This window comes from Clarias gariepinus, chromosome 15 (genome assembly GCF_024256425.1).
Source record: "Clarias gariepinus isolate MV-2021 ecotype Netherlands chromosome 15, CGAR_prim_01v2, whole genome shotgun sequence".
Classification (NCBI taxonomy): domain Eukaryota; kingdom Metazoa; phylum Chordata; class Actinopteri; order Siluriformes; family Clariidae; genus Clarias; species Clarias gariepinus.
In genome coordinates this window covers 26464783-26491733 of record NC_071114.1, presented here as the reverse complement: position 1 = coordinate 26491733, position 26951 = coordinate 26464783, and the positions used below count along the sequence as shown (strand labels likewise).

The 26951-nt window shown below is 41.0% G+C and overlaps 1 protein-coding gene and 14 non-coding genes across 15 annotated transcripts; all 15 read right to left on the bottom strand.

The window, feature by feature from the left end:
- Positions 1–346: 346 nt before the first annotated feature.
- trnai-uau (transfer RNA isoleucine (anticodon UAU)) lies at positions 347–439 on the bottom strand. Its single transcript is given in 2 exon segments — positions 347–382; positions 402–439. It is a non-coding gene; the product is annotated as a tRNA-Ile (tRNA).
- A 547-nt stretch (positions 440–986) lies between these two features.
- trnai-uau (transfer RNA isoleucine (anticodon UAU)) lies at positions 987–1079 on the bottom strand. Its single transcript is given in 2 exon segments — positions 987–1022; positions 1042–1079. It is a non-coding gene; the product is annotated as a tRNA-Ile (tRNA).
- A 547-nt stretch (positions 1080–1626) lies between these two features.
- On the bottom strand, positions 1627–1719 carry trnai-uau (transfer RNA isoleucine (anticodon UAU)). The gene is given in 2 exon segments: positions 1627–1662; positions 1682–1719. It is a non-coding gene; the product is annotated as a tRNA-Ile (tRNA).
- A 547-nt stretch (positions 1720–2266) lies between these two features.
- Positions 2267–2359, bottom strand: trnai-uau (transfer RNA isoleucine (anticodon UAU)). Its single transcript is given in 2 exon segments — positions 2267–2302; positions 2322–2359. It is a non-coding gene; the product is annotated as a tRNA-Ile (tRNA).
- Positions 2360–2585: 226 nt separating this feature from the next.
- trnai-uau (transfer RNA isoleucine (anticodon UAU)) lies at positions 2586–2679 on the bottom strand. The gene is given in 2 exon segments: positions 2586–2622; positions 2642–2679. It is a non-coding gene; the product is annotated as a tRNA-Ile (tRNA).
- A 547-nt stretch (positions 2680–3226) lies between these two features.
- Positions 3227–3319, bottom strand: trnai-uau (transfer RNA isoleucine (anticodon UAU)). The gene is given in 2 exon segments: positions 3227–3262; positions 3282–3319. It is a non-coding gene; the product is annotated as a tRNA-Ile (tRNA).
- Positions 3320–4486: 1167 nt separating this feature from the next.
- On the bottom strand, positions 4487–4579 carry trnai-uau (transfer RNA isoleucine (anticodon UAU)). Its single transcript is given in 2 exon segments — positions 4487–4522; positions 4542–4579. It is a non-coding gene; the product is annotated as a tRNA-Ile (tRNA).
- Positions 4580–8312: 3733 nt separating this feature from the next.
- On the bottom strand, positions 8313–8405 carry trnai-uau (transfer RNA isoleucine (anticodon UAU)). Its single transcript is given in 2 exon segments — positions 8313–8348; positions 8368–8405. It is a non-coding gene; the product is annotated as a tRNA-Ile (tRNA).
- Positions 8406–8952: 547 nt separating this feature from the next.
- Positions 8953–9045, bottom strand: trnai-uau (transfer RNA isoleucine (anticodon UAU)). Its single transcript is given in 2 exon segments — positions 8953–8988; positions 9008–9045. It is a non-coding gene; the product is annotated as a tRNA-Ile (tRNA).
- A 4946-nt stretch (positions 9046–13991) lies between these two features.
- Positions 13992–14084, bottom strand: trnai-uau (transfer RNA isoleucine (anticodon UAU)). Its single transcript is given in 2 exon segments — positions 13992–14027; positions 14047–14084. It is a non-coding gene; the product is annotated as a tRNA-Ile (tRNA).
- Positions 14085–14631: 547 nt separating this feature from the next.
- Positions 14632–14724, bottom strand: trnai-uau (transfer RNA isoleucine (anticodon UAU)). Its single transcript is given in 2 exon segments — positions 14632–14667; positions 14687–14724. It is a non-coding gene; the product is annotated as a tRNA-Ile (tRNA).
- A 227-nt stretch (positions 14725–14951) lies between these two features.
- On the bottom strand, positions 14952–15044 carry trnai-uau (transfer RNA isoleucine (anticodon UAU)). The gene is given in 2 exon segments: positions 14952–14987; positions 15007–15044. It is a non-coding gene; the product is annotated as a tRNA-Ile (tRNA).
- Positions 15045–19180: 4136 nt separating this feature from the next.
- On the bottom strand, positions 19181–19273 carry trnai-uau (transfer RNA isoleucine (anticodon UAU)). Its single transcript is given in 2 exon segments — positions 19181–19216; positions 19236–19273. It is a non-coding gene; the product is annotated as a tRNA-Ile (tRNA).
- A 2206-nt stretch (positions 19274–21479) lies between these two features.
- trnai-uau (transfer RNA isoleucine (anticodon UAU)) lies at positions 21480–21572 on the bottom strand. The gene is given in 2 exon segments: positions 21480–21515; positions 21535–21572. It is a non-coding gene; the product is annotated as a tRNA-Ile (tRNA).
- Positions 21573–25000: 3428 nt separating this feature from the next.
- rxfp3.3a2 (relaxin family peptide receptor 3.3a2) lies at positions 25001–26196 on the bottom strand. Its single transcript, XM_053513596.1, has one exon. It carries the CDS (start codon positions 26194–26196, stop codon positions 25075–25077), a length of 1122 nt encoding a protein of 373 aa, XP_053369571.1. The 3' UTR covers positions 25001–25074.
- Between the last annotated feature and the right edge of the window lie 755 nt (positions 26197–26951).

Here is a 26951-nt window from a genome sequence, read left to right as displayed (position 1 = left end):
TGTCAGTGGGCTGCTCTTAAAATCGTTGCTCCAAGTGAGGGCTTAAACTCACAACCTTAGCATTGTTTGACTTGTGCTGGTGTTTAAGTACCGCAAACAAACCAACTGCTTGGAGGGTATGTAATTTGATGTGAAAACACCATACAGTGAATAACCAAGGACCCTGTAGCTGTTTGTACCCTTATTGTAGGCTGATTCCTTTACATTGAAAGTTATTCTTTAGTAAACATGTGTGCTGTACTCAGAACCTCCGGGTAAGGCTTGAACACACAACCTCAGCATTGATTCATCTGTATTGTTATATCAGTACCAGATTATTTTACTTCGATGTTGGGTTTAAAAGCTGTGCTTCAAGTGAGGCTCGAACTCACAACCTCGGCATCGCTTCACACGTACTGCCTGATAAGTACCGCGCGCTAACCGATTGCGCCACTGGAGCCAATCAAGGCTGGCTCTAGGGGACTGGTGCTGAGAGCACCACGTGTAATCATTAGCTCTGGGGCTAGGTGGAAGGTCTTAAAGGATACTGTAGATATGGGTGTACCCCACCATCATGCCTCGAGTTCCCTGGAATAGGTTTGAATTAAATTATGCTTGAAAACCAAAGTTCAACTGTAGTATGATTGAAAGTTATTTACTATGTCAGTGGGCTGCTCTTAAAATCGTTGCTCCAAGTGAGGGCTTAAACTCACAACCTTAGCATTGTTTGACTTGTGCTTGCGTTTAAGTACCGCAAACAAACCAACTGCTTGGAGGGTATGTAATTTGATGTGAAAACACCATACAGTGAATAACCAAGGACCCTGTAGCTGTTTGTACCCTTATTGTAGGCTGATTCCTTTACATTGAAAGTTATTCTTTAGTAAACATGTGTGCTGTACTCAGAGCCTCCGGGTAAGGCTTGAACACACAACCTCAGCATTGATTCATCTGTATTGTTATATTAGTACCAGATTATTTTACTTCAGTGTTGGGTTTAAAAGCTGTGCTCCAGGTGAGGCTCAAACTCACAACCTCGGCATTGCTTCACACGTACTGCCTTATAAGTACCGCGCGCTAACTGATTGCGCCACTGGAGCCACTCAAGGCTGGCTCTAGGGGACTGGTGCTGAGAGCACCACGTGTAGTCATTAGCTCTGGGGCTAGGTGGAAGGTCTTAAAGGATACTGTAGATATGGGTGTACCCCACCATCATGCCTCGAGTTCCCTGGAATAGGTTTGAATTAAATTATGCTTGAAAACCAAAGTTCAACTGTAGTATGATTGAAAGTTATTTACTATGTCAGTGGGCTGCTCTTAAAATCGTTGCTCCAAGTGAGGGCTTAAACTCACAACCTTAGCATTGTTTGACTTGTGCTTGCGTTTAAGTACCGCAAACAAACCAACTGCTTGGAGGGTATGTAATTTGATGTGAAAACACCATACAGTGAATAACCAAGGACCCTGTAGCTGTTTGTACCCTTATTGTAGGCTGATTCCTTTACATTGAAAGTTATTCTTTAGTAAACATGTGTGCTGTACTCAGAGCCTCCGGGTAAGGCTTGAACACACAACCTCAGCATTGATTCATCTGTATTGTTATATTAGTACCAGATTATTTTACTTCAGTGTTGGGTTTAAAAGCTGTGCTCCAGGTGAGGCTCAAACTCACAACCTCGGCATTGCTTCACACGTACTGCCTTATAAGTACCGCGCGCTAACTGATTGCGCCACTGGAGCCACTCAAGGCTGGCTCTAGGGGACTGGTGCTGAGAGCACCACGTGTAGTCATTAGCTCTGGGGCTAGGTGGAAGGTCTTAAAGGATACTGTAGATATGGGTGTACCTGACCATCATGCCTCGAGTTCCCTGGAATAGGTTTGAATTAAATTATGCTTGAAAACCAAAGTTCAACTGTAGTATGATTGAAAGTTATTTACTATGTCAGTGGGCTGCTCTTAAAATCGTTGCTCCAAGTGAGGGCTTAAACTCACAACCTTAGCATTGTTTGACTTGTGCTTGCGTTTAAGTACCGCAAACAAACCAACTGCTTGGAGGGTATGTAATTTGATGTGAAAACACCATACAGTGAATAACCAAGGACCCTGTAGCTGTTTGTACCCTTATTGTAGGCTGATTCCTTTACATTGAAAGTTATTCTTTAGTAAACATGTGTGCTGTACTCAGAACCTCCGGGTAAGGCTTGAACACACAACCTCAGCATTGATTCATCTGTATTGTTATATTAGTACCAGATTATTTTACTTTGATGTTGGATTTAAAAGCTGTGCTCCAGGTGAGGCTCGAACTCACAACCTCGGCATTGCTTCACACATACTGCCTTATAAGTACCGCGCGCTAACCGATTGCGCCACTGGAGCCACTCAAGGCTGGCTCATGGGACTGGTGCTGAGAGCACAAGGTGTAGTCATTAGCTCTGGGGCTAGGTGGAAGGTCTTAAAGTATACTGTAGATATGGGTGTACCCCACCATCATGCCTCGAGTTCCCTGGAATAGGTTTGAATTAAATTATGCTTGAAAACCAAAGTTCAACTGCAGTATGATTGAAAGTTATTTATTATGTCAGTGGGCTGCTCTTAAAGTCGTTGCTCCAAGTGAGGGCTCGAACTCACAACCTCGGCATTGCTTCACACGTACTGTCTTATAAGTACCGCGCGCTAACCGATTGTGCCACTGGAGCCAATCAAGGCTGGCTCTAGGGGACTGGTGCTGAGAGCACCACGTGTAGTCATTAGCTCTGGGGCTAGGTGGAAGGTCTTAAAAGATACTGTAGATATGGGTGTACCCCACCATCATGCCTCGAGTTCCCTGGAATAGGTTTGAATTAAATTATGCTTGAAAACCAAAGTTCAACTGTAGTATGATTGAAAGTTATTTACTATGTCAGTGGGCTGCTCTTAAAATCGTTGCTCCAAGTGAGGGCTTAAACTCACAACCTTAGCATTGTTTGACTTGTGCTGGTGTTTAAGTACAGCAAACAAACCAACTGCTTGGAGGATATGTAATTTGATGTGAAAACATCATACAGTGAAGAACCTAGGACGCTGTAGCTGTTTGTACCCTTATTGTAACATGATTCCTTTACATTGAAAGTTATTCTTTAGTAAACATGTGTGCTGTACTCAGAGCCTCCGGGTAAGGCTTGAACACACAACCTCAGCATTGATTCATCTGTATTGTTATATTAGTACCAGATTATTTTACTTCAATGTTGGGTTTAAAAGCTGTGCTCCAGGTGAGGCTCGAACTCACAACCTCGGCATTGCTTCACACGTACTGCCTTATAAGCACCGCGCGCTAACCGATTGCGCCACTGGAGCCACTTAAGGCTGGCTCTAGGGGACTGGTGCTGAGAGCACCACGTGTAGTCATTAGCTCTGGGGCTAGGTGGAAGGTCTTAAAGGATACTGTAGATATGGGTGTACCTGACCATCATGCCTCGAGTTCCCTGGAATAGGTTTGAATTAAATTATGCTTGAAAACCAAAGTTCAACTGTAGTATGATTGAAAGTTATTTACTATGTCAGTGGGCTGCTCTTAAAATCGTTGCTCCAAGTGAGGGCTTAAACTCACAACCTTAGCATTGTTTGACTTGTGCTGGTGTTTAAGTACAGCAAACAAACCAACTGCTTGGAGGATATTTAATTTGATGTGAAAACATCATACAGTGAAGAACCTAGGACCCTGTAGCTGTTTGTACCCTTATTGTAACATGATTCCTTTACATTGAAAGTTATTCTTTAGTAAACATGTGTGCTGTACTCAGAGCCTCCAGGTAAGGCTTGAACACACAACCTCAGCATTGATTCATCTGTATTGTTATATCAGTACCAGATTATTTTACTTCGATGTTGGGTTTAAAAGCTGTGCTCCAGGTGAGAGGCTCGAATTCACAACCTCGGCATTGCTTACCGCGCGCTAACCGATTGCGCCACTGGAGCCACTCAAGGCTGGCTCATGGGACTGGTGCTGAGAGCACAAGGTGTAGTCATTAGCTCTGGGGCTAGGTGGAAGGTCTTAAAGTATACTGTAGATATGGGTGTACCCCACCATCATGCCTCGAGTTCCCTGGAATAGGTTTGAATTAAATTATGCTTGAAAACCAAAGTTCAAATGTAGTATGATTGAAAGTTATTTACTATGTCAGTGGGCTGCTCTTAAAATCGTTGCTCCAAGTGAGGGCTTAAACTCACAACCTTAGCATTGTTTGACTTGTGCTGGTGTTTAAGTACAGCAAACAAACCAACTGCTTGGAGGGTATGTAATTTGATGTGAAAACACCATACAGTGAATAACCAAAGACTCTGTAGCTGTTTGTTAGCTTATTGTAGCAATATTCCCTTACATTGAAAGTTATTCTTTAGTAAACATGTGTGCTGTACTCAAAGCCTCCGGGTAAGGCTTGAACACACAACCTCAGCATTGATTCATCTGTATTGTTATATTAGTACCAGATTATTTTACTTCGATGTTGGGTTTAAAATCTGTGCTCCAGGTGAGGCTCAAACTCACAACCTCTGCATTGCTTCACACGTACTGCCTTATAAGTACCGCGCGCTAACCGATTGCGCCACTGGAGCCAATCGAGGCTGGCTCTAGGGGACTGGTGCTGAGAGCACAAGGTGTAGTCATTAGCTCTGGGGCTAGGTGGAAGGTCTTAAAAGATACTGTAGATATGGGTGTACCCTACCATCATGCCTCGAGTTCCCTGGAATAGGTTTGAATTAAATCATGCTTGAAAACCAAAGTTCAACTGTAGTATGATTGAAAGTTATTTACTATGTCAGTGGGCTGCTCTTAAAATCGTTGCTCCAAGTGATGGCTTAAACTCACAACCTTAGCATTGTTTGACTTGTGCTGGTGTTTAAGTACAGCAAACAAACCAACTGCTTGGAGGATATGTAATTTGATGTGAAAACATCATACAGTGAAGAACCTAGGACGCTGTAGCTGTTTGTACCCTTATTGTAACATGATTCCTTTACATTGAAAGTTATTCTTTAGTAAACATGTGTGCTGTACTCAGAGCCTCCGGGTAAGGCTTGAACACACAACCTCAGCATTGATTCATCTGTATTGTTATACTAGTACCAGATTATTTTACTTCAATGTTGGGTTTAAAAGCTGTGCGCCAGGTGAGGCTCGAACTCACAACCTCGGCATTGCTTCACACGTACTGCCTTATAAGTACCGCGCGCTAACAGATTGCGCCACTGGAGCCACTCATGGCTGGCTCATGGGACTGGTGCTGAGAGCACAAGGTGTAGTCATTATGTGGATTGCCACACTAGGGGGGAGAGGTTACTAGACCTGCTGTATGCTAATGTTAAAGGTGCTTACAGTGCTGCAGCACTTCCCCCCCTGGGAAGGTCGGATCACAACCTGGTCCACCTCATGCCAACATACAAACCCCTTGTTCAAAGACAGCCTGCCTTAGTGAGGAGTGTAAGAAGGTGGTCAGAAGGAGCCACTGCTACATTACAGGATTGTTTCGAGACTACGGACTGGGAGGTTCTCAGTGCATCATATGGCGAGGACATTGATGGAGTGACGGACTGCATCACAGAGTACATTAACTTCTGTGTTGACACATGTGTACCGATGAGAGATATTCGCTGTTTCCCCAACAACAAACCCTGGGTCACCAAAGACATTAAAGCGTGTTTAAATGCAAAAAAAAATGCTTTTAGATCTGGTGATAAGGAAGCAGTGAAGAAGGCTCAAAAAATGCTAACTGGTAAAATCAAGGAGGGGAAAGAGTCATACAGGAGAAAACTGGAACAAAGGCTGAAACAGAACAACACGAGAGAGGTGTGGAGAGGCATGAGAAGCATCACTGGCTATAAGACAAGCGGCCAGACTATTGAGGGAAATGTGGAACGTGCAAACGACCTTAACACTTTCTTTAATAGATTTGATGTCCCTATGTCTCACACTTCTCCCGGCTTCAGCCCCAATCCACACTCTCCTGCTCCTATGTCATCCCCTACACAGAAATCAGTCACAGTCACTACTCCTGCACTTCCAGCAATCAACATCTCAGTGGATCAGGTGAAGCATGGTCTCAGGAAGATCAGCCCTACAAAAGCTGTGGGTCCGGATAAGATCAATCCGAGAGTCCTGAAATCTTGTGCTCCCCAACTATGTGATGTCCTCCAGTACCTCTTTAGCCTGAGCCTGTCTCTGCAAAAAGTCCCTGCACTGTGGAAAACATCATGCATTGTGCCGGTACCCAAAACACCACGTCCTTGTGCCCAGAACGATTTCAGGCCTGTTGCTTTGACATCGCACATTATGAAGGTGTTCGAGAGACTGATCCTGGATACACTACGTCCCCTGGTGAAGTCCTCTCTGGACCCTCTTCAGTTTGCCTATCAGCCGTTCATGGGAGTCGATGACGCCATAATACACCTGCTACATCGTACCTACTCTCACCTTGACCAGCCTAGGACCACAGTAAGGATGATGTTCTTTGACTTCTCCAGCGCCTTCAACACCATCCAACCGGCAGTACTGGGGGAGAAATTAATGAACATAAACATCGACACCCGCTTGGTTTCCTGGATCATGGACTATCTGACCTGCCGTCCCCAGTATGTCCGACTTCAGAACTGTGTGTCCGAGACTTTGATCTGCAGCACTGGAGCTCCACAGGGGACGGTACTGTCTCCTTTCCTTTTCACCCTATATACATCAGACTTTAGATATAACTCAGAGTCATGCCACCTGCAGAAGTTCTCTGACGACTCTGTGGTTGTTGGGTGTGTAAAGGAGGGTGACACCTCTGAGTACCAGTCTGTGGTGGATGACTTCGTTTCCTGGTGTGAGCGTAACCACCTACAACTAAACATCAGGAAAACAAAGGAGATGGTTGTAGACTTTAGGAGAAACAAGACCCCTGTGACTGCTATATCTGTAAAGGGAGAGACAGTGGACATGGTCTCTGAATACAAATATCTCGGAGTCCACCTGGACAACAAACTTGACTGGTCACTCAACACAATGGCACTCTACAAGAAAGGACAGAGTCGGTTGTATTTTCTTCGAAGGCTCAGGACTTTTAACGTCTGTAACACCATTCTGCGGATGTTCTATGAAACCGTTGTGGCGAGTGTCATTTTTTATGCTGTGGTCTGTTGGGGTGGTAATATTAGGGTGTCTGATAAGAACAAACTGGACAAGTCAATTAAAAAGGCCGGATCGGTGCTAGGCATGGAGCTTGACTCTGTGGATGTAGTGGCAAAGAGGAGGATTCTATCCAAAGTACAATCCATTTTGAACAATCCTTCTCACCCGCTACACAGTGTCTTTGCTGAACAGAGGAGCAGTTTCAGCCAGAGACTGATTACTATCAAGTGTTCCACAGAGCGCCACAGAAGATCCTTTCTCCCAACAGCCATAAAAATTTACAACTCCTCCCTGTAACTCATACACACATGTATGTGGATTTTTTTCACTAACCGTTTCACAATAGGACATTATCACATACCATATTAAAAATACAACTACTGCAATACTACTTCCCGAGAAAATATGTAATACAAGATCTCACACAATAATACAATATTACATAAACAATACTGGGTTACTGTGCAATACTTACAAGTGGCCCTGAGTCATATTCTTATGGTACTTACTGTTTTAAGAGTTTTTTTTTTTTTTTTTTTTTTTTTTTAATTATTATTATTATTATTTATTACCTTTATTCTTTATTACCTTTCTTAGTTAACAACTGTGAGCACCTGTAACCGAGCATAAGCAATTTCCCTCTGGGATTAATAAAGTTATTTGAATCTTGAATTGAATTGAATCTTGAATTAGCTCTGGGGCTAGGTGGAAGGTCTTAAAAGATACTGTACATATGGGTGTACCTGACCATCATGCCATGAGTTCCCTGGAATAGGTTTGAATTAAATTATGCTTGAAAACCAAAGTTCAAATGTAGTATGATTGAAAGTTATTTACTATGTCAGTGGGCTGCTCTTAAAATCGTTGCTCCAAGTGAGGGCTTAAACTCACAACCTCAGCATTGTTTGACCTGTGCTGCCGTATAAGTACCGCAAACAAACCAACTGCTTGGAGGGTATGTAATTTGATGTGAAAACACCATACAGTGAATAACCAAAGACTCTGTAGCTGTTTGTACCCTTATTGTAACATGATTCCTTTACATTGAAAGTTATTCTTTAGTAAACATGTGTGCTGTACTCAGAGCCTCCGGGTAAGGCTTGAACACACAACCTCAGCATTGATTCATCTCTATTGTTATATTAGTACCAGATTATTTTACTTCAATGTTGGGTTTAAAAGCTGTGCTCCCGGTGAGGCTCGAACTCACAACCTCGGCATTGCTTCACACGTACTGCCTTATAAGTACCGCGCGCTAACCGATTGCGCCACTGGAGCCGCTCAAGGCTGGCTCTAGGGGACTGGTGCTGAGAGCACCACGTGTAGTCATTAGCTCTGGGGCTAGGTGGAAGGTCTTAAAGGATACTGTAGATATGGGTGTACCCCACCATCATGCCTCGAGTTCCCTGGAATAGGTTTGAATTAAATTATGCTTGAAAACCAAAGTTCAACTGTAGTATGATTGAAAGTTATTTACTATGTCAGTGGGCTGCTCTTAAAATCGTTGCTCCAAGTGAGGGCTTAAACTCACAACCTCAGCATTGTTTGACCTGTGCTGCCGTATAAGTACCGCAAACAAACCAACTGCTTGGAGGGTATGTAATTTGATGTGAAAACACCATACAGTGAATAACCAATGACTCTGTAGCTGTTTGTACCCTTATTGTAACATGATTCCCTTACATTGAAAGTTATTCTTTAGTAAACATGTGTGCTGTACTCAGAGCCTCTGGGTAAGGCTTGAACACACAACCTCAGCATTTATTCATCTGTATTGTTATATTAGTACCAGATTATTTTACTTCAATGTTGGGTTTAAAAGCTGTGCTCCAGGTGAGGCTCGAACTCACAACCTCGGCATTGCTTCACACGTACTGCCTTATAAGTACCGCGCGCTAACCGATTGCGCCACTGGAGCCACTCAAGGCTGGCTCTAGGGGACTGGTGCTGAGAGCACCACGTGTAGTCATTAGCTCTGGGGCTAGGTGGAAGGTCTTAAAGGATACTGTAGATATGGGTGTACCTGACCATCATGCCTCGAGTTCCCTGGAATAGGTTTGAATTAAATTATGCTTGAAAACCAAAGTTCAACTGTAGTATGATTGAAAGTTATTTACTATGTCAGTGGGCTGCTCTTAAAATCGTTGCTCCAAGTGAGGGCTTAAACTCACAACCTTAGCATTGTTTGACTTGTGCTGGCGTTTAAGTACCGCAAACAAACCAACTGCTTGGAGGGTATGTAATTTGATGTGAAAACACCATACAGTGAATAACCAAGGACCCTGTAGCTGTTTGTACCCTTATTGTAGGCTGATTCCTTTACATTGAAAGTTATTCTTTAGTAAACATGTGTGCTGTACTCAGAGCCTCCGGGTAAGGCTTGAACACACAACCTCAGCATTGATTCATCTGTATTGTTATATTAGTACCAGATTATTTTACTTTCAATTCAATTCAATTCAATTCAATTTTATTTGTATAGCGCTTTTAGCAATTTTCATTGCCGCAAAGCAGCTTTACATAGTCAAAAGAATTATTTAAGTTTGTATGAAATGTGAATTTGTAAGCCGAGGGCGACAGTGGCAAGGAAAAACTCCCTGAGATGGTAATAGGAAGAAACCTTGAGAGGAACCAGACTCAACAGGGAACCCATCCTCATTTGGGTGAAACAAAAAGCAGTAAATGATCTGCATTCATACAGTGTGTAGGGTGGGAGGCAGTTCAGCTATAATAGCTGATGTTAATTGATGTTAATATGGAGTCCAGGTAGTTATTGAAGACCCAGGTAGACTTGTAAGAAGTTCCAGTCATGAACTATCGAACTGTCAAGTCCCCAGAGAAACAGTTGCCAACACCAGTCAAGGCCAGAACTATTTTCTAGGTGGAGAGAATCATTCCCAGACACCAGACGCATCCCAGAGAGACACACGGGGCATCCATGTGACGAGATCTTCAGCCAGAAGCGGGGCACCAGGATGGGTCAGACAGGTCCGGAGGGCAGAGGGAGTCTGGATCACTGGCAGCTCAGGAACGACATGTGTAGCTCGACAGAGAGAGAGAGAAAGAGTGAAAGGGGGGGACAGGAGGAGAGAGGAAAAAGAAAGAGGGGGGGAAAGAGAAGAAGAGGAGAGATGGCAGTTAGGTATGGTCACAGTCACACAATGTATAATGTGAATGTATATTAACTGTAGAGTGCAAGCAGAGACTCCGGCAGGACTAACTATGACAGCATAACTAAAAGGGAGAGCCAGAAGGAAACACAAACATGAGGGCTTCCTGACATGTAAAGCAAACAATCACCTCACCGTCAGCAAACCTGAGTGATCAATGAGAGTGAGGAAGACAGCATCCAAACATACCAGTTCACCATAATACTCTACGTCCATGAGTCCCCCAGATCTGCTCCTTTACCTATGGCAAATCTATTTATAAAAATGCTTGGCTAAATAAATAGGTTTTTAGCCTGGACTTAAACACTGAGACTGTGTCTGAGTCCCGAACACTATTTGGAAGACTATTCCATAACTTTGGGGCTTTATAAGAAAAAGCTCTGCCCCCAGTATTTTTCATAATACGCGGTACTGACAAGCAGCCTGCATCCTTTGATCGAAGTAGGCGTGGCGGATCGTAAGACACTAGCATTTCGCTCAGGTACTGCGGCGCGAGACCATTTAATGCTTTATATGTCAAGAGTAGTATTTTAAAATCAATGCGAAATTTCACAGGGAGCCAATGGAGTGAAGATAAGATAGGGGTGATGTGCTCATATCTTCTGGTTCTGGTGAGGACTCTCGCTGCTGCATTCTGGACTAGCTGAAGCTTATTTATGCATCTAGCTGAACAACCAGACAGTAAGGCATTACAATAGTCCAACCTAGAGGTGATAAAAGCATGAACTAGTTTTTCTGCGTCGTTTGGCGACAATAAATTTCTTATTCTGGCAATATTTCTGAGGTGAAAGAATGCTATCCTGGTAATATTATCTACATGTGCTTCAAATGAAAGGCTGAAATCAATAATCACACCAAGGTCTTTCACTGTTGCATTTGATGGAACAGAAATGCCATCTAAAGTTACGGTGTGATCTAAAATTTTACTCCTAGCTGTATGCGGTCCTATGACTAGAACTTCTGTCTTATCCGGATTTAGCAGAAGGAAGTTAATTAGCATCCAATTTCTTATGTCCTGCACACATTGCTCAATTTTAGTAAGCTGTTTTTTCTCATCAGGTTTTGCTGAGACATATAACTGTGTATCGTCAGCATAACAATGAAAACTAATACCATGCTTACGGATTATGTTGCCCAGAGGAAGCATGTAAAGGGAAAAAAGCAGTGGACCTAAAACTGAACCCTGCGGAACGCCAAACTCCACTAGAGAACATGCAGAATAATCACCATTTAAGTCTACATACTGATAACGATGGGTCAGATAGGATCTGAGCCAGGAGAGGGCTGTACCCTTAATTCCCACTACATTTTCTAATCTGTGAAGAAGAATAGCGTGATCAACAGTGTCAAAAGCTGCACTGAGGTCAAGTAATACAAGCATAGTTACACAACCCTGATCAGAGGCCAATAGAATGTCATTTACTACTTTAATGAGCGCTGTCTCTGTACTGTGATGAGGCCTAAATCCTGACTGATACAGTTCATGTATGCCATTTCTATGTATATATGAGCATAGCTGCTCCGCTACTATCTTTTCCAGGATCTTAGAGATAAAGGGGAGGTTTGATATTGGTCTGTAACTGGACAGCTGACAGGGGTCGAGGTCAGGTTTCTTAATTATTGGTTTGATAACTGCTAATTTAAAAGATTTTGGAACATATCCAATGCTGAGTGAAGAATTTATTATTCTCAACAGGGGTTCTATTATTGCTGGTACTATCTGTTTAAGAAAATGTGTCGGTACAGGATCTAATATACAGGTTGATGAATTTGAAGAAGAGATGAGTGAAATTAGTTCATTCTCTTCAAGGGGAGTAAAGTATTCTAGGTTCTGGTCTGACATGGCTAGATTAACATCTGCATCAATTACATTGTTCGGTTTCAAAACCTCAATTTTATGCCTAATATTTACAATTTTATTATTAAAAAAGTTCATGAAGTCCTCACTATTGCATGATGTTGTTGTGGAGATTTCTGCAGTGGTCTTATGTCTGGTTAATTTGGCTACAACATTAAATAAGAATCTAGGATTATTTTTGTTATTTTCTATAAGAGTGGAGAGATATGTTGATCTAGCTACACTAAGAGCTTTTCTATAGTTCAGGATGCTCTCCTTCCATGCTATTTGAAATACTAGTAATTTAGTTTGACGCCATTTACGTTCTAATTTCCGAGCGGTCTGTTTTAGAGTGCGCGTGTGATCGTTATACCAGGGAGCAAGTTTTTTATCTCTAATAATTTTTCTCTTAACTGGAGCTACATTATCTAGGGTATAGCGAAATGTCGACTCTAAATATTCAGTCGCCTGATCGAGTTCTGTGGGGTCAGACGGTGATCTAATCGTAGTTGGGAACTCTGGGAGATTACTGATAAAACTCTGTTTGGTAGTTGATGTGAATGTACGTTTTATACGGTAGCGCGGCGCTGTGTGTACATTATTATTGTGACACACTTGAATTGAGACAAGATAGTGATCTGAGATAACTTCAGATAGTGGTATTGTGAATAAATTTTTTATACTTAATCCAAATAATATTATTAAATCTAAAGTGTGACCTGCTTTATGAGTGGGTCCTACTACACACTGATTTACTCCTACCGAGTCCAGTATAGACATAAATGCAGTTCTCAGAGGGTCTTCTGGGTTTTCAAAATGAATATTAAAATCTCCAGCAATTAACATTTTGTCTACAGAAACGACTAGGTTTGAGAGGAAATCTGCAAATTCACTAAGAAATTGCGAGTACGGCCCTGGAGGTCTGTAAATGACAATTAGCGGGATCGACTGAGCTGACTTAATATAGTTAAATACACTTATGTTACTATAAAGAATTTCAAATGAATTAAATTTGTGTCCGTGTTTTTGTACAATAGTCAAATTATCATTGTGAATAACTGCGACGCCTCCTCCTCTACCAGTTGACCGAGGCTGGTGTATGTAGCTGTATCCAGGAGGACTAGCTTCATTTAGAGCTACATACTCGTCCTGTTTAATCCAGGTTTCTGTTAAACAGAGTATATCAAACTCCTGATCTGTGATAATTTCATTAACTATAACTGCTTTAGATGCGAGAGATCTAATATTTAACAGTCCTAGCTTCAGATCAGAGGTGCCGGCTGCGCATTCAGTCTGATCCAAGTTTGTGGTCTTTATGCTAATTAAATTACTAAAACAGACTTTCTGAGTCTTTCTAAATTTGTTTTTAGCTCGGGGAACAGACACAGTCTCAATAGAGTGAACCCTGAGTGACGACTCTATGCAGCTAGCAGACGGTTGGTTTAGCCTGTCTGTCTGCTCCCTGGCCTGGGCTCTGGATTGTCACCGGTTAACTAGGCCTTTTCTAAGACTATGAGCTATACTACAAGAAATGAGAGCAGCACCTTCCCGAGTGGGATGGACACCGTCCCGCCCTAACAGGCCAGCTTTGCCCTCAAAGGTCTTCCAATTATCTATGAAGCCCACGTTGTTTTCGGAGCACCACCTGGACATCCAGCGGTTCAGCGACCATAACCTGCTGTAAGTTATGTCACCACGTCTCATTGGGATGGGACCAGAGCATACTACTCCATCGGACATCGCCTTCGCTAATTTAAACACCTCTATAAAGTTATTCTTACTAACCTCTGACTGACGAAGGCGTATATCGTTAGCTCCAGCATGTACCACTATCTTCAATGTTGGGTTTAAAAGCAGTGCTCCAGGTGAGGCTCGAACTCACAACCTCGGCATTGCTTCACACGTACTGCCTTATAAGTACCGCGCGCTAACCGATTGCGCCACTGGAGCCACTCAAGGCTGGCTCTAGGGGACTGGTGCTGAGAGCACCACGTGTAGTCATTAGCTCTGGGGCTAGGTGGAAGGTCTTAAAGGATACTGTAGATATGGGTGTACCCCACCATCATGCCTCGAGTTCCCTGGAATAGGTTTGAATTAAATTATGCTTGAAAACCAAAGTTCAACTGTAGTATGATTGAAAGTTATTTACTATGTCAGTGGGCTGCTCTTAAAATCGTTGCTCCAAGTGAGGGCTTAAACTCACAACCTTAGCATTGTTTGACTTGTGCTGGCGTTTAAGTACCGCAAACAAACCAACTGCTTGGAGGATATGTAATTTGATGTGAAAACACCATACAGTGAATAACCAAGGACCCTGTAGCTGTTTGTACCCTTATTGTAGGCTGATTCCTTTACATTGAAAGTTATTCTTTAGTAAACATGTGTGCTGTACTCAGAACCTCCGGGTAAGGCTTGAACACACAACCTCAGCATTGATTCATCTGTATTGTTATATTAGTACCAGATTATTTTACTTCAATGTTGGATTTAAAAGCTGTGCTTCAAGTGAGGCTCGAACTCACAACCTCGGCATTGCTTCACACGTACTGCCTTATAAGTACTGCGCGCTAACCGATTGCGCCACTGGAGCCAATCAAGGCTGGCTCTAGGGGACTGGTGCTGAGAGCACCACGTGTAGTCATTAGCTCTGGGGCTAGGTGGAAGGTCTTAAAAGATACTGTAGATATGGGTGTACCCCACCATCATGCCTCGAGTTCCCTGGAATAGGTTTGAATTAAATTATGCTTGAAAACCAAAGTTCAACTGTAGTATGATTGAAAGTTATTTACTATGTCAGTGGGCTGCTCTTAAAATCGTTGCTCCAGGTGAGGCTCGAACTCACAACCTCGGCATTGCTTCACACGTACTGCCTTATAAGTACCGCGCGCTAACCGATTGCGCCACTGGAGCCACTCAAGGCTGGCTCATGGGACTGGTGCTGAGAGCACAAGGTGTAGTCATTAGCTCTGGGGCTAGGTGGAAGGTCTTAAAGGATACTGTAGATATGGGTGTACCCCACCATCATGCCTCGAGTTCCCTGGAATAGGTTTGAATTAAATTATGCTTGAAAACCAAAGTTCAACTGTAGTATGATTGAAAGTTATTTACTATGTCAGTGGGCTGCTCTTAAAATCGTTGCTCCAAGTGAGGGCTTAAACTCACAACCTCAGCATTGTTTGACCTGTGCTGCCGTATAAGTACCGCAAACAAACCAACTGCTTGGAGGGTATGTAATTTGATGTGAAAACACCATACACTGAATAACCAAAGACTCTGTAGCTGTTTGTACCCTTATTGTAACATGATTCCTTTACATTGAAAGTTATTCTTTAGTAAACATGTGTGCTGTACTCAGAGCCTCCGGGTAAGGCTTGAACACACAACCTCAGCATTGATTCATCTATATTGTTATATTAGTACCAGATTATTTTACTTCGATGTTGGATTTAAAAGCTGTGCTCCAAGTGAGGCTCGAACTCACAACTTCGGCATTGCTTCACACGTACTGCCTTATAAGCAGTGCGCGCTAACCGATTGCGCCACTGGAGCCACTCAAGGCTGGCTCTAGGGGACTGGTGCTGAGAGCACCACGTGTAGTCATTAGCTCTGGGGCTAGGTGGAAGGTCCTAAAGGATACTGTAGATATGGGTGTACCCCACCATCATGCCTCGAGTTCCCTGGAATAGGTTTGAATTAAATTATGCTTGAAAACCAAAGTTCAACTGTAGTATGATTGAAAGTTATTTACTATGTCAGTGGGCTGCTCTTAAAATCCAAGTGAGGGCTTAAACTCACAACCTCAGCATTGTTTGACTTGTGTTGGAAGAATTCATTAACTGTCCACTGATTAACTGATCTTGTTTGTTGAGTGAACAAACTTGTGTGTAATGAGAATAGACAAGTTTGTTTACTCTATTGTGTCTTCTTAATAAGCTTCTTTGAGAGCTAGCATGATTAGCATAGTGAGGAATGTGAGGTAGTGTCTACAAAATTAAAGACAAAATTAGCACATTAAACATGCGTTCTAGACCATAAAGCAGTTTTCCTTATTAAATAAAACTATGCTGTTAGCAGGCCCGTAGCCAGCCTAGTGCAAGGGGGGGTCCTTTTTTTTTTTTTTTTAAAGTGGACCTTTTTTTCTCAGTATTTTGTATTTGAGTATTTACTCATTTTGTATTTCATTTTGAGGATTAAATACTGCATTTTAGTGTCATGTGCTGGATTAGCTTTTCTGCTGGTATCATAATGTGCATGCTTTTGATGCACCAAAAATATTTGCTACAATGTTGTCAAATTGCTTATCAAGATCACGTGCGCCTTTTTTTTACTTCAAACACACACACACACACACACACACACACACACACACACACACACACAGTGTTCAAAAGTTTAAAAACCACACTAACAACAGAATACATTTAAGGAATTTTTACTGGAATATTATTAAACTACAAATTCAAATTCTCTCATCAACATGCTCTCTCATTTCTTTGTCTTTGCCTCTTTATTTTATTGAACTTATATAAAATATATTTAATATTCAACGAATTGTTATTTATACAGTGGTGTGAAAAACTATTTGCCCCCTTCCTGATTTCTTATTCTTTTGCATGTTTGTCACACAAAATGTTTCTGATCATCAAACACATTTAACTATTAGTCAAAGATAATATAATTGAACAAAAAATGCAGTTTTTAAATGATGGTTTTTATTATTTAGGGAGAAAAAAATCCAAACCTACATGGCCCTGTGTGAAAAAGTGATTGCCCCCCTTGTTAAAAAATAACTTAACTGTAGTTTATCATACCTGAGTTCAATTTCTGTAGTCACCCCCAGGCCTGATTACTGCCACACCTGTTTCAATCAAGAAATCACTTAAATAGAAGCTACCTGACACAGAGAAGTAGACCAAAAGCACCTCAAAAGCTAGACATCATGCCAAGATCCAAAGAAATTCAGGAACAAATGAGAACAAAAGTAATTGAGATCTATCAGTCTGGTAAAGGTTATAAAGCCATTTCTAAAGCTTTGGGACTCCAGCGAACCACAGTGAGAGCCATTATCCACAAATGGTAAAAACATGGAACAGTGGTGAACCTTCCCAGGAGTGGGCGGCCGACCAAAATTACCCCAAGAGCGCAGAGACAACTCATCCGAGAGGCCACAAAAGACCCCAGGACAACATCTAAAGAACTGCAGGCCTCACTTGCCTCAATTAAAGTCAGTGTTCACGACTCCACCATAAGAAAGAGACTGGGCAAAAACGGCCTGCATGGCAGATTTCCAAGGCGCAAACCACTTAAGCAAAAGGAACATTAAGGCTCGTCTCAATTTTGCTAAAAAACATCTCAATGATTGCCAAGACTTTTGGGAAAATACCTTGTGGACCGACGAGACAAAAGTTGAACTTTTTGGAAAGTGCGTGTCCCGTTACATCTGGCGTAAAAGTAACACAGCATTTCAGAAAAAGAACATCATACCAACAGTAAAATATGGTGGTGGTAGTGTGATGGTCTGGGGTTGTTTTGCTGCTTCAGGACCTGGAAGGCTTGCTGTGATAGATGGAACCATGAATTCTACTGTCTACCAAAAAATCCTGAAGGAGAATGTCCGGCCATCTGTTCGTCAACTCAAGCTGAAGCGATCTTGGGTGCTGCAGCAGGACAATGACCCATAACACACCAGCAAATCCACCTCTGAATGGCTGAAGAAAAACAAAATGAAGACTTTGGAGTGGCCTAGTCAAAGTCCTGACCTGAATCCTATTGAGATGTTGTGGCATGACCTTAAAAAGGCGATTCATGCTAGAAAACCCTCAAATAAAGCTGAATTACAACAATTCTGCAAAGATGAGTGGGCCAAAATTCCTCCAGAGCGTTGTAAAAGACTTGTTGCAAGTTATCGCAAACGCTTGATTGCATTTATTGCTGCTAAGGGTGGCCCAACCAGTTATTAGGTTCAGGGGGCAATTACTTTTTCACACAGGGCCATGTAAGTTTGCATTTTTTTTCTCACTAAATAATAAAACCCATCATTTAAAAACTGCATTTTGTGTTTACTTGTGTTATCTTTGACTTATAGTTAAATGTGTTTGATAATCAGAAACATTTTGTGTGACAAACATGCAAAAGAATAAGAAATCAGGAAGGGGGCAAATAGTTTTTCACACCACTGTATAGTTTATTAATTACGCGAAATATAATAAAATATGTTTAATTCAACCTTTAAAATACCAGTCATATAGCATAATTCAATCTTTATTGGCATGTCGAGCATTTACAGTAGGCTATCATTTACATTCAGAACATGAAGTAAAGAGATCGAAATTATGGGGAAATTACGAATATAAACAAATATAAAAATATTACCAATAATTATCTAATAATAATAAACAAATAATACGGGGAAAAGACGGTCAGTTAATGTACTTACAAGACTGTGGGATGGATAAAAATTATTTTTTGTGGGCTTATTTTATTTTATGTAACAATTATTAATGGTAAACTTCATTCGAATGCTGTCTACACCGCGTATAGAAACCAGACAGACCCCAGGTTCAAACCCCACAACCACCAAGTTGCCACTGTTGGGCCCTTGAGCAAGGCCCTTAACCCTCAACTGCTCAGATGTATAATGAGATAAAAATGTAAGTCGCTCTGGATAAGAGCGTCTGCCAAATGCCTAAATGTATATACCTTATTTATGATACATTAATACAATTATGAAATTTTTGTTGTTGTTATAATTACCCCTGAATATCTGTTTTCTAGAAGAATTTTCTTCTTATCATGTGAAGACAACTTATTCAGTTGGTTCATGTAATTAAAAGATTTGGTGTCAGATTTGGACTTGAGTTGGATTGCTTTATTTCAATCAAAGATTTCCTTTGTGGAGGCAGGGACAAGATTAAGGACAGATAATTACCAAATGCAGGTGTGGGTCAAGGAGCTGTATCAGGGTTTGAGACTCATTAATAGGGCACCATGTACACATACCTACAGCTAGGCAGATTATTTTACTTTGATGTTGGGTTTAAAATCTGTGCTCCAGGTGAGGCTCGAACTCACAACCTCGGCATTGCTTCACACGTACTGCCTTATAAGTACCGCGCGCTAACCGATTGCGCCACTGGAGCCACATGGTCAGGGTCCCTAGGACTGGTTTACAGGTCTGGATTTAACCTAACCCTTACCAATTAATTATCGATGTTCTTTGTTGTTCTGTTTAAAGTCACACCATGTCCACACTGTATTCTCTTCACAATGTATGATTATATCTACATCTGAGTGCAATGTCATTTTTATGTATGCAGGAAGTTGTCATGCTAGTCACCCATGCACACGCAATCACACAAAGAGAGAAATACACCAGCCAATACTGTACATCTAAATGTAACGATGCATTTGAGAAAAAAATTCAAAAAATTCACACAGATGCAACCTAGTGGATTTGCAGCATGCCTAATGCACTATTTTTAGGGTCAAAATGTCAGGACTTTGGAGAGGTTTGTGTAATCTGATTACCTTTTAGCGGCAATGTTTAATCTCTTCTTGTTTTGATGCTAATGGAATGATTGCCTTATTAACATATTTTCACATGTATCTGTAAAGTTCTTATTAATATACGCTGTATATGTGGGTGTAAGAGGAGAGCGCACAGTGGATTGGACACCAGTTATCACAGCACACACTTTTGCAAAGAGGAATGATAACCACTAACCTTAGACATATGGAGAGTAACCCACTAAAGCAACATGATCTAAACCTGACCCTGTGAGCTGTGCCTTGTGCTATTCATACTAATTTGGAAAGTCTGGACTTAAAATCTCAAACTCACAACATCAGCAATGCTTCAGTTGTATTGCTGTACACACACACTAATGAATTGCACCACTGGATCAGAGGCAGATCTACAAAAGGGCAATGGGGAGAGCGGCCCCACCCCATATGGTTTGTCCTGCAGCTGCCCCCATCCCCAAACAACCCCCAGGCCATATTTTCAGTTCCTAACACTGTTAGTAACTCTAAAGCACAGAGACTGTACAAAAACATCATGTCCTCCTTTCCTGACAGATTGGGAAGTTATTTGATAGAATTAATTACCTAAAGAACACTTGCTTGTTGTGGAAAATTTTTCCTGCTTTTCAGCATGTATAACCTCTCTCTCTCTCTCTCGCTTCCTCTCAATACTCTTTTTCTATTTTTCTCTCTTTCTCTCTTACTCATGCACGCACCTGAATCTCCTTATTGTCCACTCGCTCTGCTCATTAAACTCCTGCTGACTCACAGACAACACAATAATTTAACATATTCTCGTCAGATGCATGTTCCATGCCACTCACCTGACTGCCCGCAATCACTCCCTGTGTTAAATCTTTATTTATTTTATATTTTATTGTAAGGTATGAACCACATTTTCCCCCAGTGCACGAAATGTATATAAAAAACATATATAAAATATATCTGATTAAAATATTCGTATATATGGTTTTAAATATATGTTTGTTTGTTTTTTTAGCTTTTTTTTGCCAGAAAGGCTGAAGTCTTCCCAAGAGGAGGAGATGAGGAGAAAAAGAGGAAAGAAATGGGAGTAGAGAAAGAAGTAGAACATAAGCATGAGAAATGAAAATGAGGTTTGACTCAACAACCCAATTGAATAGGGTTGATGGTGAGACAAGTGGAGACAGAGAGACATGATCCTGCTGTAGTTCCAGTTGGACATCATGGTATAATTTTATTCTCTCTTCATATAAATTCCAGTGGAGTAACACCATTCCCCTTTATAATAGATGTTAAAAGTCATAAAATCAGTGAAGTAGTAATCTATACATGCATGCTATGACTGAAATATAGATACAGTAGATGGGATAAGCTAGGATTGCACAAAGTGAAGCTTTGACCTGCTAGCCAAAATCTGCTTTTGTTGTGCTCTTGTTAATCTACATGAGAAGGTTTTGACCATATGCAAATTTATGCTTTTCTGCCAAAAAAAATTGTTTAAAAGTTGAAAACCATTTTTTAAGCAGACAGGAGGAAGAGCTATAAATAAAAAAATTAATTAGTTAGCTATTATTTAAACGTACCAAATTATACTGTTTTTGCAGGCATGGTAATGTCTCCTGTACGTTTACTATATGAACAGTTGGACAACAAAACAACAAGTTCATTTGTAGATAGTGGACACTGTCTACTAGATTTATCATTAGCAGACGTCACTATATACTTCACCTGTAACATACTGCATACGTGTACACACAAACATGAGAAATTCCTGACTTGTAATGTTTTCAGGATGAAGCATTTTTTCTTGGCAGAACCACATAGTGATGGGTTTAAAACCCATGCTCCAGGTGAGGCTCGAACTCACAACCTCGGCATTGCTCCACCTGTACTGCCATATAAGTACCGCGCACTTACCGATTGCGCCACTGGAGCTTCAAGCGCAAATCTACTGGGACAGGTTTCCAGGACTGGATTGAAACTGACACCCTCAGCACACCTACTGGCTTATAAAAACTGCTTGCTGGCCGATTGCACCACTGGAACCACATGTTGAAGACTCTGGGGGTAGCTATTGATTGCAAATGGGGTAGTCTTTAGCACTGGTGACTGACACCTCCAGGGTTGAGGGTTTGAATCTCTCTGAGTGAAGTTTGTATGTTCTTCCTGTGCTTAGTGGTTTTTATCTTGTGGCTCTATCTTGCCGTGAGTTCCTAGGGATAGGCTCCAACCATTGCTTCACCTGTACTGTTGTATAAGTACTGTGCACTGACCAATTACACCACTGAAGCTACATGTAGTAACTTCTGGAATAGATGCTGAATGAATGAATGAACTTGCTGATCTTCTTTGTTGTTCTACTTGAAGACAGCATATCTAAAGATTTACTTTATAAGATTGTACGATTCGTTGTCAGTTAATGTCTACTCATAATTTTATGCACAAAATATAAGCACCTTATTACAAAAATATTATGTTAGTTCTGTTAACTTTTAAGGGTTACTTACTCTTTAACAAGTCTGGAATACACAATGTTACAAATTTTAACTTTAGTCTTTTTTAATAAGAGACAAATAAACCCAGTGATACAAAAAAATACAGATTATTATTTTATCGTGCATTTTCTTGACTAACTGGTGCCTCGCAGTGTACTACCGCTGTTGAGTGAGTATGTGTACTGTACTTTGTGGCCGTCGATTCAAAAACTGAGTCATGAATCTTTAAATAAGTGTCAAATCTTTTGTTAAACTTGATCATTACTGCAGAGAAAGTAATGGTCCAAGTTCACACGACCCAACAGATAACCTCATCTGGGTTTTAACATAGTAAAAAATTATGTCCTAACTTATATTATTGTTATGTTTATTAAGTATGCATTAATATGTATGAAACCATTCAATATTTACAAACATAACTTAAAAAATGTATAAATAACATTACATTACAATTTTAATTTTTAAGAATATTTGCATGTCTGTAAATACATAAAAATAGAAAGGAGCAAGTGGAACAAAGTTACCAGAAGAACCTTGGAATAATCTCAGCATGCTGAGTAAAACCTACAAGCTCTTTTACTTACTGGAGTTTTCACACCAAATATTAACTGTCTTTTATTTGTTGCTTTTCAGTGCTCTTTATAGAAGTTCTATGTAGAAATGTTTTCAAATGCATGTACTGAAAACGGGTGATATGGTTTACTGAGCTGCCTGAAAAAAATATTTAAAGTTCTTCTGGTAACGCTTGTTTATTTCTTTTTTTGTGCAAAACCTAGAAGCCTACACTATTATTTTTTTCCATGTGAAAACCGGACTATTATGTTGCTTTCTTTACAGGCATGTTAACATTCTGCCGTAATGTTATTTATGTTTTAATTTCTGCAGCATGCAAGTGACTAATCTTGCTTCCCTTGAAATAAAAATAGGTAGCTTGCTTGAAATAAAAATAAATACAAATAAATATAAAATTTTTATTTATGTTTGGAAATAGTAAAATATTTTTTACCATGCTACTTATGTTATTTATGTTATATATCTTTGCATAATTATGTAAGATGAGAGTTAAATACTTATGTTATGAGAGTTAAACAGACAGTTAGAAACAACCGTTAGTTAAAAGGTGTGTCCAAACTTCTGAATGACACTGGGTACATATACCAGAAAAATTCTTTTTGCAATCTATAATTCAGTGCAAATACAGTTTCACTCTAAATTAGTAAGAGTTCAGACATTTCTGTTTATTAGCATTAATTCCTACTTTTAAATTGCACCAGGCTGTGCTCATTCATTTATGACAAGCTGTGCTATCCGTGCTATCCATTTCTCAACGCACGTGCGCACACGCATGTTTGACAATCAGTTTATTTTAGTGCTGTCAAAATTAGTGCGTTAACGCATGCGATTAATTTGAAATATTTAACGCATTAAAAGAATTAACGCAATTAACGCGATTGCAGTTTTTTTTATTTCCTGTTGTGGCCGACGTGTGTTCAACGTGCAAAGAAGTATGGATAAGACCAAGGAAGGACTTTTAGACGGAAAGTTTCAGTATAAAACTCTGCCGGATGGTTCTGTGGATAAAACAAAAGTAATCTGTACATTTTGCAAAGCCGAATTTAAATACCAGAGAAGATTCGTCTTTGACATACAGTATCACTTAAAAGCAAAACACCCCACCGAAACAATCTCTACAGGGCCTCGCCAATGTAAATTGCATTAATTGTTTTGAAATTCAAATGACACAAATGGCACATACCTGTGTTTTTATTTCTGTAATAAATATGGCTTTCAAGCCAACAGTTAATTTGGAGAATATTGATGGTTTATTGCAGGTATGTTGTTTACATGAGAAAATCTGTGTTACAAGTTAAACAAAAATTCCAATAAACAATCATATTTGAATTTAAATAGTTTAATTGTCTTGAGTTTACATTAATTATTTACATTTACATATCCAAAAAGTTTCAGTCTTTTAATTGTGATTAATCGCGATTTATTGCAAAAAATTGTGCGATTAATTAGTTAATTTTTTTTAATCGATTGACAGCACTAGTTTATTTCCATGTCCCATCTGGCTGTATGTCAGTCTCATCCACACTTTCTTTAGTCCTTTATCCTATTCCTCTGTAACGACAGAAACATTGAGTCGGTGATACATACACACGTGTGAGTGTGGGTGTGGTGATGCGTGTCCAAGTCACGTATTTAGGATGCTCAGTTCACTATTTGGTAAAATTAGGGACATAAATTTGGAACATAACTTGAATTCTAATATGCTAAAGAAAAAGTGCACTGCTTTCCCCATGGATAAGCCTCTCTTTCATGCACTATCTGCTAAGTTCTGCAAGTGCGCATTTTTTATTTAAAACCTATTTTTTAGACGCCCAAAACATGGTATTGGTGCTATAAAGTGTTTATTCAAATCTTTCATTACTTAGATGAAACTTGGCCAATGTAGAATTTACACGAAAATACATAAAACTAAAAAAAGTGTATTATTTTAAATGCAAAATTGTTAAGATATTGAAATTTGACAAGGATACTGACTACTGATTTTTTTCTTTTAAAAGAATCCTTATTTTAAGCAAAAAAAAATTAATGCCTTTAGAAGCTTGCACCAATTTTAATGTCAATACTTATGAAGAGATATGAACAATTTGCATTTATCTGAAGCGAGACAGTATAACGCTGAAAAAATGGACATTTGGGAGGTACATATGAAAAAAATCATCTCTCCAGAACGGCTGACGTTAGCAGCTTAAATGTTTTAGGGAAGCAAGATTGGTTACTTCCATGTTGCATAAACTTGAGAAGTATCTTCTTTGGCACACACATTTACATACATTATATGTTTACCATAAATAATAATAATAATAATAATATCAGCACCAATACTGTGTTTTTTTTGGCCGAGATGATTAGACATTTCTCTTTTAAACAGTTTAAACAGATCCTCGGTCCATCATGTCACCTCCAGATCTGCGCGCTTTCGTGATAGCAGGCGAGGAAACTCCCCAGAACAGGTTCCTCAGCATCTTTCTGAACTCCCTCCTCATTAAGCAATACACCACCGGGTTTAAACAGCTGTTCGCATGAGCGAGGCAAACAGTCAGCGGGAACACGTACGTGTGGACCATGTAGTAGGTCTTGTCCCAGCGCACCGCGTTCAGTTTCACAAGCACTCCCCAGAGCGTGATGGCGTGGTTGGGCATCCAGCAGATAAAGAACGAAAGGACCACGACGATGACGGATTTGGTGACTTTAGACCGTCTCCTCGGGCGGTTGCTGTTCGCGAAGATCCTGCGGCGCACGAAGCGCAGAAGGAGCGCGTTACAGATGGACAGCGTGATCATGGGCAAGATGAAGGCGAGCACCACTTTCTGGAGGTGATAAAGCGCGAGCCAGGGGTGGCCGTCAGGTGGGAAGCGGAGGAGGCACAGCCTCTCGCCGGCCACCACCGTCACCGTGGAGAAGGCAGCCGTGGGCGCCGTGGCGACACTCGCGAGCACCCAGAGCGCCGCGCAGACGCGCTTGGCCGAAGTGAACCTGCGCCCTCGGACGCAGCACGCCACCGACCAGTACCGGCTCACGCTCATGGCGGTCAGGAAAAACACGCTGGCGTACATGTTCATCACGGTGACCGACAGCACGATCTTGCACATGGCGTTACCGAAGGGCCAGCTGAAATCCAGCGCCGCGTCCGCAGCCCAGAACGGCAGCGTGAGCACGAACTGGAAATCGGTCACCGCCAAGTTGACGACGAAAAAGTTGATCGCCGATCTCTTCCTCCTCCTCTTCCCTAGCTTGGTCTTCATCAGGAAGAACACGAGCAGGTTGCCGACCAGACCCACGGCGCACACCACCGCGTAAACCGACGATATGATGAGCCTCAGGATCAGACTTCCGTCCGCGCTCAGGTCGATGTCCTCCAGATTGCTGAACTTGTGCAGGTGAGTTACACTCTTGTTCGGTGTCGCCCAAATGCTCAGGTTCAACATCTCCCCCATGCTTTCGGAGAAAAGCGCAGGTGCCATGTGCAACCCCGCGCCTTCCATCGCGTGCATCGTTCACACCGCGTGCATCTTAAACAGAATTCTCCTTTAGCGCATGTTGATGTTGTATGAGTGTCTCTCCGTGATTTTCTGCAACGCGTCAGACCCCTGATCTCCAGCTTTTATAGTCTACAATCATGCGCGCTCGCTGGCTCCCTCTTTCAAAGCGCGCGGAGTGAGCTAACGCGCGTGAGTGACAGTTCACTCGAACCACACATGCGTAATGAATCCCTGCTTATCAAGACCAACCTGCAAAACATGACGTACTTATAATGTGTGTGTGTGTGTGTGTGTGTTTAATGTATTCATTCATGCATTCATCTTTAGTCCTGGTCAGGGTTGTGGCAGATTCTGAAAATACATAATGGAAAGGGTCTATTTCGTGACACTTTCTAGTTTTAGACTCACAATTCCCCTTATTCTCCACTATTCTTATTAGGCCAAAATACAGTACAGTTTGGTTCTGATGTTATTTTTTATGTTATGCATATAGTATAGAAAATTTGTGTGCAAAAGAAGCTACTTCCGAAGTTTATGCGACATGGAGATGATCAATCTTGCTTCTCTAAAATTTCAAGTTGTTAACTTAAGCTGTTTTGGAAAGATTATCTTTTCAGCGTTATACTGTCTCACTTGTCTTGTTTCTTTTTATCTCATAAAAATATAAATATGCATGCATATTTACAAAAAGTGAAGCACATATTGGGAGATAAGAAGCATTAAGAAATGCTTTTGGGGGAAAAAATGGAATTATATGATCCTATCTG